The sequence below is a fragment of the Bos grunniens genome, chromosome 10 (genome assembly GCF_055505025.1).
Source record: "Bos grunniens cultivar Pamir isolate PY7600 chromosome 10, Bosgru_T2T1.0, whole genome shotgun sequence".
Lineage (NCBI taxonomy): Eukaryota > Metazoa > Chordata > Mammalia > Artiodactyla > Bovidae > Bos > Bos grunniens.
The window spans coordinates 95,549,890-95,567,541 of NC_141174.1; the positions used below are offsets into that span (position 1 = coordinate 95,549,890).

Sequence of the window (17,652 nt, forward strand, 5' to 3'; positions counted from 1 at the left end):
AGATCCAACCAGTTCATCCTAAAGATCAGTCCTGGGTGTTCATTGGAAGGACTGAAGCTGAGTCTGAAACTCCAATACTTTGGCCACCTCACGTGAAGGGTTGACTCATCGGAAAAGACCCTGATGCTGGGAGGGATTGGGGGCAGGAGGAGAAGGGGATGACAGAGGATGAGATGGCTGGATGGCATCACTGACTTGATGGACGTGAGTCTCAGTGAACTCTGGAGTTGGTGATGGACAGGGAGGCCTGGTGTGCTGCGATTCATGGGGTCGCAGAGTCAGACACGACTGAAGCACTCAACTGAACTGAAGTGAATAATGCAGGATGTAGGTGGAGATGTATTAAAAACACAAAGATGTCTAGTTCTTTGCATATTTATTACTATTCTGCCTGGCTTATGGGGTTGAGGTGAGGAATATTCAAGTAAGTTTTTTTTGTATATTTACTGTAGGTAATTTTATTTTTATTGAAGTACAGTTGATTTACAATATTGTGTTTCAGGTGTACAGCAAAGTAATTCAGATCTTTTCTTAGATTCTTTTCCATTATAGGTTTTTGTAAGATATTGAATATAGTTCCTTGTGCTATACAATAAATCTCTGTTGTTTTTTATATATCATAATATCTGTTAATATCATACTCTTAACTTATCCCTCCCCATCTCCCACTTTCCCTTCTGGTAGCCATAAGTTTGTTTGTATGTCTGTGAGTCTGTTTCTGCTTTGTAAATAAATTAATTTGTATTATTTTTCCCACTTATAAGTGATATCATATAATATTTATTTTTCTCTGCTTTACTTCACTTAGTGTTTTTTTATGCCCGTCCATGTTGCTGCAAATATTTCATTCTTTATGACTGAGTAATGTTCCAGTGTGTGTGTGTGTGTGTGTGTGTGTGTGTGTGTGTGTGTGTGTCTATGTCTTTCTTATCCATTCATCTATCCATGCACATCTGGGTTGCTTCCGTGTCTTGGCTACTGTAAACAGTGCTGCTTTTAACATTGGGTCAATGTATCTTTTTGAATTAGAGTTTTTGTCTTTTCCAGGTATATGCCTACAAGCATAATTACTAGCTTTAGTTTTTTAAGGAATCTCTATACTGTGTAGGAGGATTCCCCTTTCTCCACACCTTCACCAGTATCAAATAAGTTTAAAAGACAACCACTGTTTTAGATAGCAGTGGCTTAAATTCGATCTAAACAGTAAAATAATAGCAATGACAAAGCCATTCCATCTACTGAAAAGTGAAGTAAATTGAGTCAGAAAATCCTATTTCCTAACATTTACATGATAAACCTTCCAAGACCCAATATGGGTACTAAACACTTGCTATGCAGAAGCAGCCTGTCATATTGGAGTCTTCCTCTCACTTGGCAGGTGGGGCCCACTTGGCTTTGTTTTAAGAGTTTCAGTTTAAAACATTTTAACAGGCTGAAATCATATATATAAAAATCTAGTCACTTCATTTAAAAATAATTGGTAATTTTTGGATGTTGCTAGGCACCCATATTTGGAGAAGGAAATGGCAACCCACTCTAGTATTCTTGCCTGGAGAATTCCATGGACAGAGGAGTCTGGTGGGCTTGTCAGTCCATGGGGTCGCAGAGCCAGACACGGCTGAGCGACTATCACTGACTCACTCACTCAGGCACCCATATTATTATAAAAATTAATAAAGGGAAAAAATAAAGCATTTGTATTCCAGGGTAACCAAAGAGTTGAGGGGGAAAAAAAGAAATACAAGATACATCAGTTATTAATAAATCAGCTGGTGATTTAAAAACTCCTGATTAATATTTTTGTTTTTGCCTACTTAAGGCGACTTTGGGGGGAAGGGGATGTGGAAAAGGCAGCAGTTGGAGGACTCAAAAGCACTCTTCGGGGCTAAGATTACATTCTGGCTTCAGAGAAGTCTGTCAGAGGCGACAGTTCCTTCCGGGGTCTGCGTCTCACAAGCCTGGAGATGGCGCTGCACGGGGACCTGACCCAGCTCTCCCTCTCTGCCGGAAGCGTTAGGCGGGCTCGGCCTGCGGTCTGTCTGCGGCAACGCTTCCTGTCTGATCCCCGCGGCCGCACCTCCGGTCCCTTTGAGGACCGCTGGGCCTCAAAGCAAAAGTGCGGAAAGTGGGTGCGGTAGCAAGCCACGCCCTGGATCGCCGAGAATCCCTGGGCCCTCTGGAAGTCGCTCGGCTCCTTCCGGCCACGACCGGGGCGAAGCGGGGCCGGGGCGGGGCGAGGCGGGGCGGGGGCGTCGTGCGGCGTGCTGACGTGCGGCGCCCGGCTCCCCCTGCAGGCGGCGCGCGGCTGCGCCTGTCGGCCACGTGAGGCTCCCCCTGCCGGCCGCGTGCGATCACACCGCGGCGCTGGCCCGCTTCCCTCACGACGCACTCGCGGCCTGAGGCGCTGCACTCGCGGAACAGGCCGGTCTCCCGCCAAGAATGTGCTTATTAATTCATAATTTCTCCTGGCCCTCAGAGCACTTTTTGTTTTGTGATTTTTACTTTTTTTAATTAAAAAACAAATTTTTTTTGTTTTGCGGAAATGGAGGAGTTGGAGAAGGAGGATAAGAAAGACTCCGAGTGGGACGTGGAGATGGAAGAAGGCTCCCAGGCCGCAGACTGGGACAGCGATGAAACGGTGGTAGAGGGGTCCGTGACGGAGAGCGACCCCGAGGAAGAGGCGCTGCCCTGGAGAAGGTGACCGCCCTTGGGCCAGGGCCTTGGCGGCGGGTGGCCCTCGGAGATTTGAGGGGGAGGTGTTCCCAGCCAGACTGCGTGCAGGCGGGAGTAGGGCCTGTGGGCGCCCAGGCCTGAGCTAAGAACTTTGTAGATAAAGACCCCCAAACCCTCCCCATACTCCCTCACCTAGGACCGAATGAGCTTTGTAGTTAAGTGGCATTGGAAGGAAAGAAAGTAAAGTCGCTCAGTCGTGTCCGACTCTTTGCGACCCCGTGGACTGTAGCCTACCAGGCACCTCTGTCCATGGGATTCTCCAGGCAAGAATACTGGAGTGGGTTACCATTTCCTTCTCCAGGGGATCTTCCCCACCCAGGGATCGAACCCGGATCTCCTGCATTGGAGGCAGACTCTTTAACCTCTGAGCCACCATTACGGCACTTTAAAAAAGCCCGCTTTCTTAGCCTGGGGCTTTTTTGCACAGGTACAAAAGTATTGGGTCTAAACCCTTCATGCGTTACGCTTCAAGCGACTCCCAACTCACGTGTAAGGGGCAGTTCCTATACTTTCCAGAAACGATCGTGTGATGGGGGAGCTGGTTACTGCCAAACTGGAGACGGATAGCTTTGTAAGAATCAAGAGAAGATGGTAGTTCTTTCATCAAAACATAGCTAGTTCTCTGTGCTGGACACGGGGAGAAGATAAAAGAGAAGAGGCCACTGCCTTTGAGAAACCTGCAGGCCAGGAAAGCCATAAACAGATCGTTTCAATATTGTGTGGGAAGTTCAGGGTTGGAGGTAGGTGCAGGCTGGTTTAGGAGCTCAGAGGGGGGTTGTCTTCTGTAATTTATTTATTTATGTTTGGTTCCCTTGAGTTGCTGCGCATATGCTTTCTCCAGTTGCAGTCATTGGGGAGCTACTCTTTGTTGGGGTGCACGGGCTTCCTTATCGTGGTGGCTTCTCTTGTTGAGCGTAGGGTGTCGGCACACCGGTGCCGGCTCAGTAGTTGTGGCAGGGGGCTAGCTGCCCCTCGGCATGTGAAATCTTCTCAGACCAGGGATCAAACCCATGTCCCCTGCACTGACAGGTGGATTCCCATCTGCTATACAGAGTTGGCTTCTGAGTAGAGGCGTGAAGATGGATAGGAGTTAAGTCAGGTGAAGAGGTTTTTAGGCCAAGGGAACTGCCTGGGTAAGGGTGTCGTGGTGGGACATAGCAATGTGTTATGTGTGCTGGAACGTGCAAACAGTTAAGTATTACTGATGTGTTAAATGTTGTGATAGGTGTGGTGAAAGATGAGCCTGGAGAGAAAGGTAGGATAAGGTCATGTAAGGCTTCTTAGAGCTTGTATGAGTCTCTAAGATCTTAAGTGGAGGAGTAGCATAATCAGATTTTCATTCACTCATGCATGCCCTGGATCGGGGCTTTGTAAATTCCAATGAAAAGTTTTTTATTTCTTTAAATCACTTCAGAATCCTGTTAAAAGGTGGATTCCAATTCAGGAGTTCTAATGGCACCCCACTCCAGTACTCTTGTCTGGAAAATCCCATGGACGGAGGGCCTGGTGGGCTGTAGTCCATGAGGTCGCTAAGAGTTGGACACGACTGAGCGACTTCACTTTCACTTTTCACTTTCATGCATTGGAGAAGGAAATGGCCACCCAGTCCAGTGTTCTTGCCTGGAGAACCCCAGGGACGGGGGAGCCTGGTGGGCTGCCGTCTATGGGGTCGCACAGAGTCGGACACGACTGAAGCGACTTAGCAGCAACAGCAAGTATGTGTTCAGGTCAAATCATATTCTGTGAACATTATAAGTGAATATAAAGGCTAATTGAATAAAATACCCTATAAAATGAGTGTTCATTCTGTCCTTTAAGACAGACTAGCACTGTCCTCATGAATTGTCTAGATGAAAAATACCTGTTATAAAGGATACAGTTGCAGAAGGGAAAAATATAAAGCAAGATACAATGAGACAATGAATAATTGGACTAAAATAGCTAAAGTAAGAAACATTTTGGGTCAGGATCTATGTCAAAATAATTACTCCTCCAATGATTAAAACAGAATGGTGCCAAGTACTATTCTTAAAGCTGTAAACTCTGAGAGAAGAGATAGAGCAAGATTAGCTTCAGTAGTGGGCATCAGTCCCCCATGGCCAGCAGCCACTCTCTGCAGCTGATGCAGGGTCATTGGCCTGCACACCCCTCTCTGGTGCCACCGGACGAAGGACTTCATCCTCTCCCCACAGAGGACACACAGAGTAGTGGGGTTGGCACACACTTTTCAACAGAACAGAGGAGTACACCCTGAGGCTAGACAGGGAAGTGTATTCCCATACAAGGTGGTAAGTCCAGTACAGGCTGGGAGGACTCTGTCTTTTAGGAGGAAAATGTTCCAGACCCAAGGCCTAGCAGGGGTGAAAGATGATACGCGCACGACTGCCTTTCTCAACACATTCTTTGTTATCTCCTGTAGAAAGTACACATGTTGCCTCCTCAGTTGAATCAGATCAAACCTCTCGATCTAATAACTGGTTTACAGGAAATATACAGGACAGACGAACACATGAAATGACATGTAGTCTTCAAATCCCAAATGTGGGAAACTCTATGGGAAAACCAACCCAGTTTCTTCAACAAATAAATTGTAAGGGGCAGGGAAAGGTATGACTTGCAGATTTTAAAAGAGACTTAAGAGACATACAACCAAATGCAATGTGTGTATCTTGTTTGGATCCTGATATGAACAAAACCATTGAAAAAAGAGACAGGGAAATCTGACTGCAATCTGTCTGTTAGTTTACATTGCTGTATAGCAGCTTACTCCAAAACGTATTAACTTCTTAAAGCAATAAACATACTGTGTAGTTTCTGTGGTTCAGGAGTTGAGGAGTCGCTTGACTAATCATCAGGCTCAAGGACTCAGAAGGCTGCATTCATCTCACGGTTTCATGAAAAGGAGCCACTACCCGAATGGTGGTTGTGAGATTCAGCTCCTTTGGCTGTTGACTTTAGCCCTTGGCTCCTCTCTGTTGACGGGGGCCTCCCTTAGTTTCCTGGTATGTAGGCTTCTGCAAAGGACATCCGCAACCTGGCAGGCTGGCTTCCACAAGAGGGAAGCAGCGAGAGAATGAGAGGAGAAGATGGAAGCCAGTGAGGCCACATCCCAACCTGTTTGCTGTGTTTTGTTTATGAGAAGAGTTGCTGGATCCAGTCCATACTCAAGGATAAATACCATATACAAGGGTATAAATACTGAGAGCCATTCAAGAGGTTGCTTACTATAGACTATATAACGTTTAATAACATTAATTAATTATTAGCTTTTTTAAATATGTAGTTTTGGCTGTTTTTACAGGTGTGATTATTATGGTTATGTTAAAAGAGTCCTTATCTTTTAGAATTGAATACTGAAATATTTCCAGATGAAATGGAATAAGATGTTCAGGATTTGCTTTAAAAATAATCTAGTAAGAGACTCACACTGGGTGGAGAGGATGGCAAGGGTTATAGAGGAAGCAATAATGGCTGGGTACTGATAATTATTGCACTCAGATGGTGAGTGTACTATTGTCTTTTATTTGTGATTATTTGTAATTTTCCATAAAAAAGTAGAATGAGTAAAAAAAAAAAACACCCGGGTTCCAAATCATATATTTATGCCTTAGTACATTGTTACATTCTTGGATTCTGGGAAGATTTTAAAACATTTTTTTTTAATTGTGGTGAGATATATATATATATAATGTAGAATAGCATTTTAGCCATTTTCAAGTGTATAATTCAGTGACATTAAATATATTCACATTCTTGTGCAGCCATCACTACTAGTTATCTCTAGAATTTTTTCATCTCCCCAAATTGACACTCTGTGTATAACTCCCCATTCTTCCCTGCCATCAGCCCTTGGCAGCCACCATTCTGCTTTCTGTTTCTATGAATCTGATTACTCTCTGTACCTCATGTAAGTGGAATGATACCATTTTTGTTCTTTTATGTCTGATTTTTTTCACTTAATATGATGTCTTTAAGGTCTGTCCATGATGTAGCATTTATTAGTATTTCTTTCCTTTTTAAGGCTGAAAAATATTCCACTATATGTAGGTTCCACATTGTTTATCTACTCATCTGTCAGTGGACACTTGTCAATCTCCACCTTTTAGCTGTTGTGAATAGTGTTTCTGTGAACATAAGTGTACAAATTCAGGTCTCTGTTTTCAGTTGTTTTGTGTACATACACAGAAATGGAATTATTAGATCAAACTGTAAATCTGTGTCTAATTTTTTGAGGATGCACCATACTGTTTTCCACAGTGGCTGTACCAATTTACATTCCCACTAGCAATGAACAAGAGTTCCAGTTTCTCCATATACTTGCCACATTTGTTATTTTTGTTTTTTGTTTGTTTATTTGTTTTTGGTTGGTGTGAAGTAGTATCTCATTATGGTTTCCCTAATGCTTAGTATTGTTGAGCATTTTTCATGTTGCCAAGAGAAATATCAGTAACCTCAGATATGCAGATGACACCACACTTGTGGCAGAAAGTGAAGAGGAACTAAAAAGCCTCTTGATGAAAGTGAAAGAGGAGAGTGAAACAGTTGGCTTAAAGCTCAACATTCAGAAAACTAAGATCATGGCATCCAGTCCCATCACTTCATGGCAAATACATGGGGAAACAATGGAAACAGTGATAGACTTTCTTTTCTTGGGCTCTAGAATCACTGCAGATGGTGACTGCAGCCATGAAATTAAAAGACACTTGCTCCTTGGAAGAAAAACTATGACAGACCTAGAGAGCATATTAAAAAGCAGACACATTGTCAACAAAGTGCTGTCTAGTCAGAGTTATGGTTTTTCCAGTAGTCATGTGTGGATGTGAGAGTTGGACCGTAAAGAAAGACCATAAAGAAAGCTGAGTGCCGAAGAATTAATACTTTTAAACTGTGTTTTTGGAGAAGACTCTCGAGTCCCCTGGACTGCCAGGAGATCAAACAAGTCAATCTTAAAGGAAATCAGTCCTGAACGCTTGTTGGAAGGACTAATACTGAAGCTGCAGCTCCAATACTCTGGCCACCTGTTGCAAAGGGCTGACTCATTGGAAAAGACCCTAATGCTGGGAAAGATTGAAGGCAGGAGGAGAAGGGGACGACAGAGGATGAGATAGTTGGATGGTATCACTGACCCGATGGACATGAGTTTGAACAAGCTCCGGGAGTTGGCGATGGACAGGGAAGCCTGGTGTGCTGCAGTCCATGGGGTTGCAAAGAATCACATGTGACTGAGTGACTGAACTGAACTGATTTGTATATCTTCTTTGGAGAAGTGTCTATTCAAATCCTTTGCCCATTTTTTTTTCATTCTTTAAAGATTTTTTAAACAGAAGAAATTCTTAGTAGCATACTTAGAATGATATATAGTAGCATACTTAGAATGCTCTGCTTAGTAGCATACTCGCCATGATATATCTGCTGTTTTTATCACTCACCAGATCTGAAGCTTCTTGAGAACAAGGACTATCTTTTCTCTTTACCTTGGTGCTGCCTAGAACATAGTAAGATGTGAATCCAGAACTTAAATTTCTGTTATTTATGTTCTGAAAATATACACTTGAATTTAACCCTGGGATCTTAAATTCTCTGTGATGTAGAGAAAGGTGAATGAAAAAACCCACCAGCACTGGTTCCTTCACATCATCTCCTCATTTCATTTCTGTTCAAAAACTATATTGATGTTTGCCCCTTACTCCAAAATATCCAAAAATAGCAGAGTATTTATTTAAAAAGAACATGAGCACATGAATACGTCTTAATTTTCATCTTGGAAAAGTTTTTTAATTTATTTTTTAATTGCTTTCCAAAATTTTGTTGTTTTCTGTCAAACATCAACAAGAATCAGCCATAGGTACACCTATGTCCCCTCCCTCCCAAAGCTTCCTCCCATCTCCCTCCCCATCCCACCTGTCTAGACTGTCACAGAGCCCCTGTTTGAGTTCCCTGAGTCAAACAGCAAATTCTTGTTGGGTGTCTATTTTACATATGGTAACGTAAGTTTCCATGTTACTCTCTCCATACATCTCACTCTCTCCCTCCTCACATCCCCCATGTCCATCTGTTCTCTATGTCTATTTCTCCATTGCTGCCCTGCAAATAAATTCATCAGTACCATCTTTCTAGATTCCATATATATGCATTAGTATACGATATTTATATTTCTCTTTCTTATTTATTTCACTGTGTATAATAGCCTCATTAGAAGCTGACTCAAATGCACTCCTTTTTATGGCTCAGTAATATTCCATTGTAGATATGTACCACAGCTGCTTTATCCATGCATCTGTTGATGGGCATCTAGGTTGCTTCCATGTTCTAGCTATTGTAAATAGTGCTTCAATGAACAATGGGATACATGTGTCTTTTTCAGTTTTGGTTTCCTCAGGGTATATGCCTAGGAGTGGGATTGCTGGGTCATATAGTGGTTTTATTACTAGTTTTTTTTTTAAGGAATCTTCATACTGTCTTCCATAGTGGCTGTATCAATTTACATTCCGACTGGCAAGATGGTTCCCTTTTCTCCACACCCTTTCTAGCATTTATTGTTTGTAGAATTTTGATGATGGCCATTCTGACTGGTGTGAAATGGTATCTTGTTTTGATTTACATTTCTCTAATAATGAGCAATGTTGAGCCTCTTTTCATGTGTTTTGTTAGTCATCTGTATGTCTTCTTTGGAGAAATATCTGTTTAGGTCTTTTCCCAGTTTTTGATTGGGCTTTTAGTTTTTCTGGTATTGAGTTGTATGAGCTGCTTGTGTATTTTGGAAATTAATTCTTTGTCAGTTGTTTCCTTTGCTATTATTTTCTCCCATTCTGAGGGTTGTCTTTTCACCTTGTTTGTAGTTTCCTTTGCTGTGCAAAAGTTTTTAAGTTTCATTAGGTCCCACTTATTTGTTTTTGCTTTTATTTCCATTACTCTAGGAGGTGGGTCATAGAGAATCTTGCTTTGATTTATGTCATCAAGCGTTCTGCCTGTATTTTCCTCTAAGAGTTTTATAGTTTCTGGTCTTACATTTAGGTCTTTAATTCATTTTGAGTTTATCTTTGTGTGGCATTAGGAGGGCATGCATGGTGGCTCAGATGGTAAAGAATCCGCCTGCAGTGTGGAAGACCTGGGTTCAATCCCTGGGTTGGGAAGATCCCCTGGAGGAAGAAATGGCAACCCACTGCAGTATTCTTGCCTGGAGAATCCCATGGACAGAGGAGCCTGGCGGGCTGCAGACCAGGGGCTCGCAGAGTCAGACATGACTGAGCGACCGAGCACGTGGCGTTAGGAAGTGCTCTGACTTCACTCCTTCACACATAGCTGCCAGTTTTCCCGGTACCACTTAGTGAAGAGGCTGTCGGCCCCAATGTATGCTCCTGCCTCCTTTGTCAAAAATAAGGTACCCGTAGGTGTGTGAGTCATCTTGGATAAGTTTTAATTAAAGACTATATTTCTGAAAAAATGCATTGATATAGAATATTAACAGCAGTATAACTAGGAATTTTAGCAAATTTAGGTATAATTTTTATGAGTAGTTTATATTGAACTATGTTAAAAGTTTATTTACTTAATCATTTTGCAATGCATGCTGTGTATCATCACACTGTATAACTTAAACTTATACAATATTATATGTCAGTTACATCTCAGTAAAACTGGAAAAAAAACTTAAATGACAGTTGAATTGTTAGTCTTTAAGAAACATCATAACATCTATACCTTCTTTTTTGTTTCTGAAAGGTTGCTTTTTAATCAAGACACGTCTCTTAGATCTGAGTTCAGTCTCCATCCCAGTAAAGGTGAGAAATAATTCTTTTCATTAAGTAGTCCCTTTACGGAGAAGGCGATGGCACCCCACTCCAGTACTCTTGCCTGGAAAATCCCATGGACGGAGGAGCCTGGTAGGCTGCAGTCCATGGGGTCGATAAGAGTCAGACACGACTGAGCGACTTCACTTTCACTTTTCACTTTCAAGCACTGGAGAAGGAAATGGCAACCCACTCCAGTGTTCTTGCCTGGAGAATCCCAGGGACGGGGGAGCCTGGTGGGCTGACGTCTATGGGGTCACACAGAGTCGGACACAACTGAAGTGACTTAGCAGCAGCAGCAGTCCCTTTAATTTTCCAAGTATTATTATTCTATTAACTTCTTTTATATTTAGTCTTATTCTTTAACTTTACACAGAATAAATTTCTTACAGGCATCTGTAACAGATCTTAAGATCTGTTGTTTTAAGGATAGCAATGGGGTTTGTAACTTCTAGAAGATGTTTATGACTCCTAAAGAGGGCTACTGATAATGTGGAAGTAGCACTGGGATAGCAGTTCTCCCCCCAGAGATCTCCCACTTAACCCTCGAACTTTCCTATTTGCAAAGTGAATAATACTTTTTAATAATCAGTCTGATTCTGTCAGACTAAAATTGAGTACAAGTATCCTTGGTATATATTTTTTAAAAAGAGCCTTTCACTTACAAATTCTCCAAACTTCCTGAGTCCACTTCTAGATCAATATTTACACTTCCAGAAAAATCTGTCACTGATTGTTGCAGTTCAGAAAGATTAATTTTGCAGAAAGCCATTCAAATAGTGGGTTATTTCCTTTTATGATTCTTCCTGTGAGCCATTTTTTATTGGAGAATATCTGGAAATAGGTGTAGGACAGAAGGAAAATATCCTAACCATCATGGAACTCTTGTGTGTATGCACTTGTGCCTAGGTGTCCGTGGGGGACTGTTTGCAGGAGCCTCTGTATACACCCAAATCCCCAAATCCCATAGTTGGCCCTCCACATCTGTGTACTGCACGTTCATAGACTCCACCAGCTGTGAAATGTAAACACAGTACACGATTTCATGTGTGGTTGGTGGAATCTGTGCATGTCAAACTCACGGTTGTGGAGGGCCGAATGTATATCCATTAAAAAACATCCTTGTTTAAGTGGACCCCCTGTTATTCAAGGGTCAACTGTAGTTCACAAAGTCCTTGCTGTACATCATCGCACCTGATACCCCAATGGCAAATTACAGTTTGATCTTGGAACAGTTTTTCCTACATGTAATTGGAAGGGATATTGTGTAACATTGGTCTCCAAAGTGTATTCTTATGATGTATAAAATGCCACTAGGAAGAAGTTGGATTTCTGTTTCAATATTCCAACAAAGTTTTTTCCCTTTGCTTCCCTTCCCTTTTCCAAATGGTGGATAGACCTTAATTATTTTGCTAATTATTAACAGTATAACATTTTTAAAGTGTAATATTATATAATGTAAAAAGTGAAAGATCCCATCGCCTACTTTTCTCTGTTAATTTAGCACCTAACAATTGCCAGTGTTTAGTATTTGTGTTGTTTTATAGACATTTGTGTACCAATATAAATATGTTTTTTAATCATTAGTATTGTCCTACATATATTTTTTCTTTGTTATATTGACCTACCCCAGCCTGTTAAATTGCTGCCTTTATTCCATTATATGAATATACCTTTACATAATAACTTGATAATGTTTGATGCTTCTCAGTATGTTTGCCTACTTTTCTGATTATTTCCTTAGAATAAGCAGCTAAAATTAATTTGATTTTAAAGGATGAACACATGTCAGATTTTGACATATATTGCCTCCTATAAAAGATGGCTTTTTCTCTCTAGATCCAACACAGGACATACGCAACCTTTGCCAAACTGGTAAGTAAAATGTATCTGTTTATTTTAATTTGCATTTTTGAAGAGTGCCAAGGTTAGGCATACTTTAATATTAACCATTTACAGTTGTGTGTGTGTGTGTGTGTGTGTGTGTGTGAGTGAGTGAAGCCTTGGGTCATTGTTAAAGCAGAGCAATAACACTATTGCAAATGACCTGTGATTGTATTTCATTTAGGTGCATCTTCTCCAGAGATTCAGGTTAGATTCAGATTCAGAGAGGATCCACAGGAGCAAATGAGAATAAATCAAACGATGCTTATTCTTATTGAGGATACAGTCTTACAGGTGTGTAGCATACTGATTAAATGCATGCTTTTTAAAAATTAGTAATGCTATTTGAAATAAGGGAAAATTACTCATAATTAATTCTTTTTGCTATTGTTTTGCTTTTCTTTCTTTTTTTCTTTTTTTCCCATTTCTTAGCCAGTCACTCTGTTTCTTATGTAAAAGTCAAATGTTTTAGGCTCTTTTTCTTTTATTTATTTCTCTTTCTCATAGAAATGTGGGATTGAGACAGTTAAAATAGGCTAAAATAAGATATAATAATTAACAGTTTTCATCTCCGTTGTATGTTAGAGGTCACCTTAAATTTGTGAATAAGATACTAATCTGTGTGGTGTAATTTGAGATACAGGCCACTGAAAGACCCCCTCTATTGTCCTGTGTGTGTGTGTGTGTGTGCGCGTGTGTGTGTGTGTGTGAGAGAGAGAGAGTACATGTGTGCAGGCATACATTATATACACAAATTTTCACTTGTTTCTTTTTAATGCAGTCACCATGGGGAAAATTAAGGGATGATTCATTTAGCACCTTGCCATAAATAAGTTAACTAACCAGAGATAACTACAGAATTTAAGGAATGGAAGAGAGAATACATGTATTTTAATAGCAGAAATTGACAGAAGTTTCAAAGAGTGACTGTGAGGGTTTCTTTGATATTGTATCTGCTGCTGCTGCTGCTAAGTCGCTTCAGTCGTGTCCAACTCTGTGTGACCCCATAGACAGCAGCCCACCAGGCTCCCTCGTCCCTGGGATTCTCCAGGCAAGAACACTGGAGTGGGTTGCCATGTCCTTCTCCAATGCATGAAAGTGAAAAGAGAAAGTGAAGTCGCTCAGTCGAGTCTGACTCCTGGCGACCCCATGGACTGCAGCCTACCAGGCTCCTCCGTCCATGGGATTTTCCAGGCAAGAGTACTGGAGTGGGGTGCCATTGCCTTCTCCGGATATTGTATCTAGGAAGGTGTATAACTTGTGTAACTAGTCAAAAGAGAAAAATACAACACCAAATATTTTTTTAAAAGCTGGAGATGCCTGTATTTAGTTTCTAACAGTTCGTTTAAATATAAGTTTTATAACTTCTGAATTAAGAAGAAAAAAATTTTCCCCTTTAGCTTTAGTAACTGTGAAATGGGAAATAAAAATTAAATTTTTTCTCTTTATCTCAGAAATGTTTATTATGTGAATATTGTACTTGGCTCTAGATTGTACCTCAGAATGGTAATTTTGAAAGCTTGATTACCAAACCTTTTTGGTAGTCAAATCTAATTAAAAATATAGACTCTCAGACTCATATTTGAGTAGAACCTAGGACTCTCCATTTTTCAAAAGCCTCCCAAGAAATTTCTAATGATCAGCTAGATTGAAACAATTGCCTTAGAGGCCTGACTATCTTTCAAAGATTCTTTCATCAGATTGTAAATCAGCTATCTGCTGACCATGGGCTTCTTAAGATAAGAAGGGTTAAATGAAGTATTTGGTATTTGTCCTTCTTTTTTTGCCTTCATAGAATTTCATTGGTAGTAAAATAGATACCTCCTTTAACTTTCCCCTGCTTCTCCCCCATTTTTCTTTTAACAGTAAGTTAGGCCATGTTATCAAAGTGTTAAACATCTGTAGCAAATTTTAATTAGTGTTTTTTTTAATTGATAAGATACTGCTACTTTCACAGTTTTTAATTTTATTCTTTGAAAATAAACCTTTAGAAATTTAACTATGTGAGAGATAATGATTTTATCAAATAAATAGACCAGGAAAGGCACTGGTCTCTTTAAATAACTTCCCAAAGTTAATTTAAAGAAAAAAATAATGTATTGTTTTGAAACTTGAATATGTATTGCTTCAAAATCTGATGTTAAGTAAATTCTAAAAAGTTCAGTTACTAAAGAGATTTCTAAACAAAATTTTCATTAAAACTCAGATATAATACTGACATTTCAACTTGAAAACAATTTTAGAAATGATGAGATTGGGAATGACATATATACACCACTATGTATAAAATAGATAACTAATGAGAACCTACTGTCTAGCACAGGGAACTCTACTCAGTGATCTGTGGTGATCTAAAAGGAAAGCAAATCTAAAAAAGGGGATATATATATACATATAAGTGATTCACTTTACTTTACACCAGAGACTAACACAGCATTAAAGTTATAGTAAACATATAGTAAAGAAACTATACTCCAATAAAGATTTTTTTTTTTAAATGGTGGAACATTTTAAGTAAGGGCAAACTATGAAGATGATAATGAGAATCTTTGGTTTGACAAGTACCATGCTAATTTTTAAAAACATAAGAAGTGTTTTAAAATACCATTTTTGTTGGGTCTTGCAGGTGCTATAGGCAAGCAGTTCTTTATAGGTGCTATATGGCAAGCAGTTTTGTTCTTTATAGGTGATATGGCAAGCAGTTTTTAAATTTTACATAGAAATTTTTAAAATTTTGTTTAGCTTAGTAGTATGTCTGGAGAGATAATTGGAGACATTACTATCAAAATTAGAAGATATAATAGTTAATTTTACATGTTGACTGGGCCATTGGGTACCCAAATAGTTAGTGAGACATTCTGGGAGTTTCTTTGAGGATGTTTTTGAATGAGATTAACATTTAAGTCAGTGGATTTGGGTAAATCAGATTGCTCTCCATAATCAAATGGGCCAATTATGGATGAGGGTGTGCTTTATCCATCCAGTTGAAGGCCTATATAGAAGAAAAAGACCAGCCTCCCTGAGCAAGAGAGAATTCTCCAGCAGAGAGCCTTTGGGTCTTTGGGTCTACTGTCAGCTTTCTTGGGTCTTGAGCCTGACAGCCCACATTGCAGATCTGGACTTGCCAGTTTCCATAATTACATGAGCCATTTAGGACACATCTCTTACTCTGTATATACATATCCTGTTAGTTCTGTTCCTCTGGAGAACCCTGACTAATACAGTAGGCACCATTGATCTTAGTATTAATATAATTAGCTTTTAATCATCTAATGCTAAGTCACTTCAGTCGTGTTTGACTCTGTGCGACCCCATAGATGGCAGCCCACCAGGCTCCCCCATCCCTGGGATTCTCCAGGCAAGAACACTGGAGTGGGTTGCCATTTCCTTCTCCAATGCATGAAAGTGAAAAGTGAAAGAGAAGTCGCTCAGTCGTATCCAACTCTTAGCGACCCCATGGACTGCAGCCCACCAGGCTCCTCCGTCCATGGGATTTTCCAGGCAAGAGTACTGGAGTGGGGTGCCATTGCCTTCTCTGTTTAATCATCTGGAAGATGCTTATTTGACAGGGAATAATGATTAGTCCTGTGATTATTACTGTCAGGTTGCCTCTTCCATCTTCTGCTCTCTGAAATGCTGTCTAAGAGTTCTGAATCAGGTTGAATTTCACTTTTCCTTTCCATTATGCAGTTTCCACTTTCCAGCCTTATCCATATGTAAAGGTGAAATCAGTTAAAACGAACGTTAGAGAGAACCTTTAAAGAGAAATGAACAACCACAGGCTTGTTTGACAGGCTTGTTGTGTAATGGAAGAAGGATCATTGTTGGTAAAGCCAGAGGTTGCAGAGATTATGTGTATATTAATATGTACTGTAAGGGCTTTTAAAAATTGTTATTGAAGTGTAGTGATTTACAATGTTGTTAATTTCTTCTGTACAACAGAGTGATTCAGTTATACGTATATACATATATATTTTTTCTCTTTCATATTCATGGTTTATCACAGGATATTGAATATAGTTCCCTGTGCTGTATGGTAAGACTTTGTTGTTTATCTATTCTGTATATAGTAGGTTGCATCCTGCAGGGTCTTTTTAAGCCCCAGGAGAAGGTAGCATTCTCTCTTACTAGCTACCTCTCTTGAGGCATGAATAGCTGGACCAGTCAAATTCAGTGTGAGTGAGCAAAACTTAGGGAATTCCTTGATTCTACTATGCTGATTATTAGTGTCTTTGGTATCTTTTTCCTGACTCTAACCCATCCTGACCTTCTTTAATTCTTAGGGTCCTAGAATTGCTGTCTCTGCCCAGAGTTGCCATTGCTTAGGATTATTTTGGAAAGAAATAGGATGAAACCAGGGCCTTGGCTCCTAACTCAGCCAGAGTAAAGACAATTCTCATTCAGTGTTTAAATTACTTTGTGTTTAAGTTGTATTTAGATACTACTCAGACGGAGGGGCCTGGTAGGCTACAGTCCATGGGGTCTCGAAGAGTCCGACACGACTGAGCGACTTCACTTTCACTTTTCACTTTCACTTTTCACTTTCATGAATTGGAGCAGGAAATGGCAACCCACTCCAGTGTTCTTGCCTGGAGAATCCCAGGGACAGAGGAGCCTGGAGGGCTGCCATCTATGGGGTCGCACAGAGTCGGACACGACTGAAGTGACTTAGCAGCAGCAGCAGCAGCAGTGGAGTTTAGGGCTTATCAGGTGGCGCTAGTGGTAAAGAACCTGCCTGTGCAGGAGATATTAGAGATGTGGGTCTGATCCCTGGGTTGCGAAGATCCCCTGGAGGAGGGCATGGCAACCCACTCCAGTATTCTTGCCTGGAGAATCCCATGGACAGGGGAGCCTGGAGGGCTATAATCCATAGGGTCGCAAAGAGTCTGATACAACTGAAGTGACTTAGCATGCACACTTAGTGCAGTTTAAAATGACCGTTTTATCATTTTATAACTCAGAAGCAATGTAAAGATGGTACTATATATCCAGATTAAACAGTCTAAAAGACAATCATGCGGGTATTTTAAAATAATAAAAAAAAATCTGTATAGATAACCAAATCTCACTACCTCAGTGTGAGAGAAAGGTATTTTAAGTACACGTTATCAATAATTCATCAAGATCACTGAAGCACTGCAGGAATGTGTATTCCGTTCTGTGGAATGTGAGGATAGTTTGAGGATAGACATCTCATGCCTTATGGAGAGCCAGGGTTGATCTGGCTGACCTGGTCGGCCGGGCT

The 17,652-nt window shown here is 40.5% G+C and overlaps 1 protein-coding gene across 4 annotated transcripts in view; it reads left to right on the forward strand.

The window, feature by feature from the left end:
* The first annotated feature begins 2,245 nt into the window (after positions 1-2,245).
* Positions 2,246-17,652, forward strand: part of ANKRD31 (ankyrin repeat domain 31) — a 134,875-nt gene continuing 119,468 nt past the window's right edge. For all 4 annotated transcript variants that reach the window (XM_086323214.1, XM_086323216.1, XM_086323215.1 and 1 more), the window contains exons 1-4: positions 2,246-2,697; positions 10,456-10,514; positions 12,363-12,398; positions 12,592-12,701. In XM_086323214.1, coding sequence (XP_086179340.1) covers positions 2,543-2,697; positions 10,456-10,514; positions 12,363-12,398; positions 12,592-12,701 — 360 coding nt within the window. In that variant the 5' untranslated portion in view covers positions 2,246-2,542. The remainder of the gene's footprint in view (positions 2,698-10,455; positions 10,515-12,362; positions 12,399-12,591; positions 12,702-17,652) is intronic.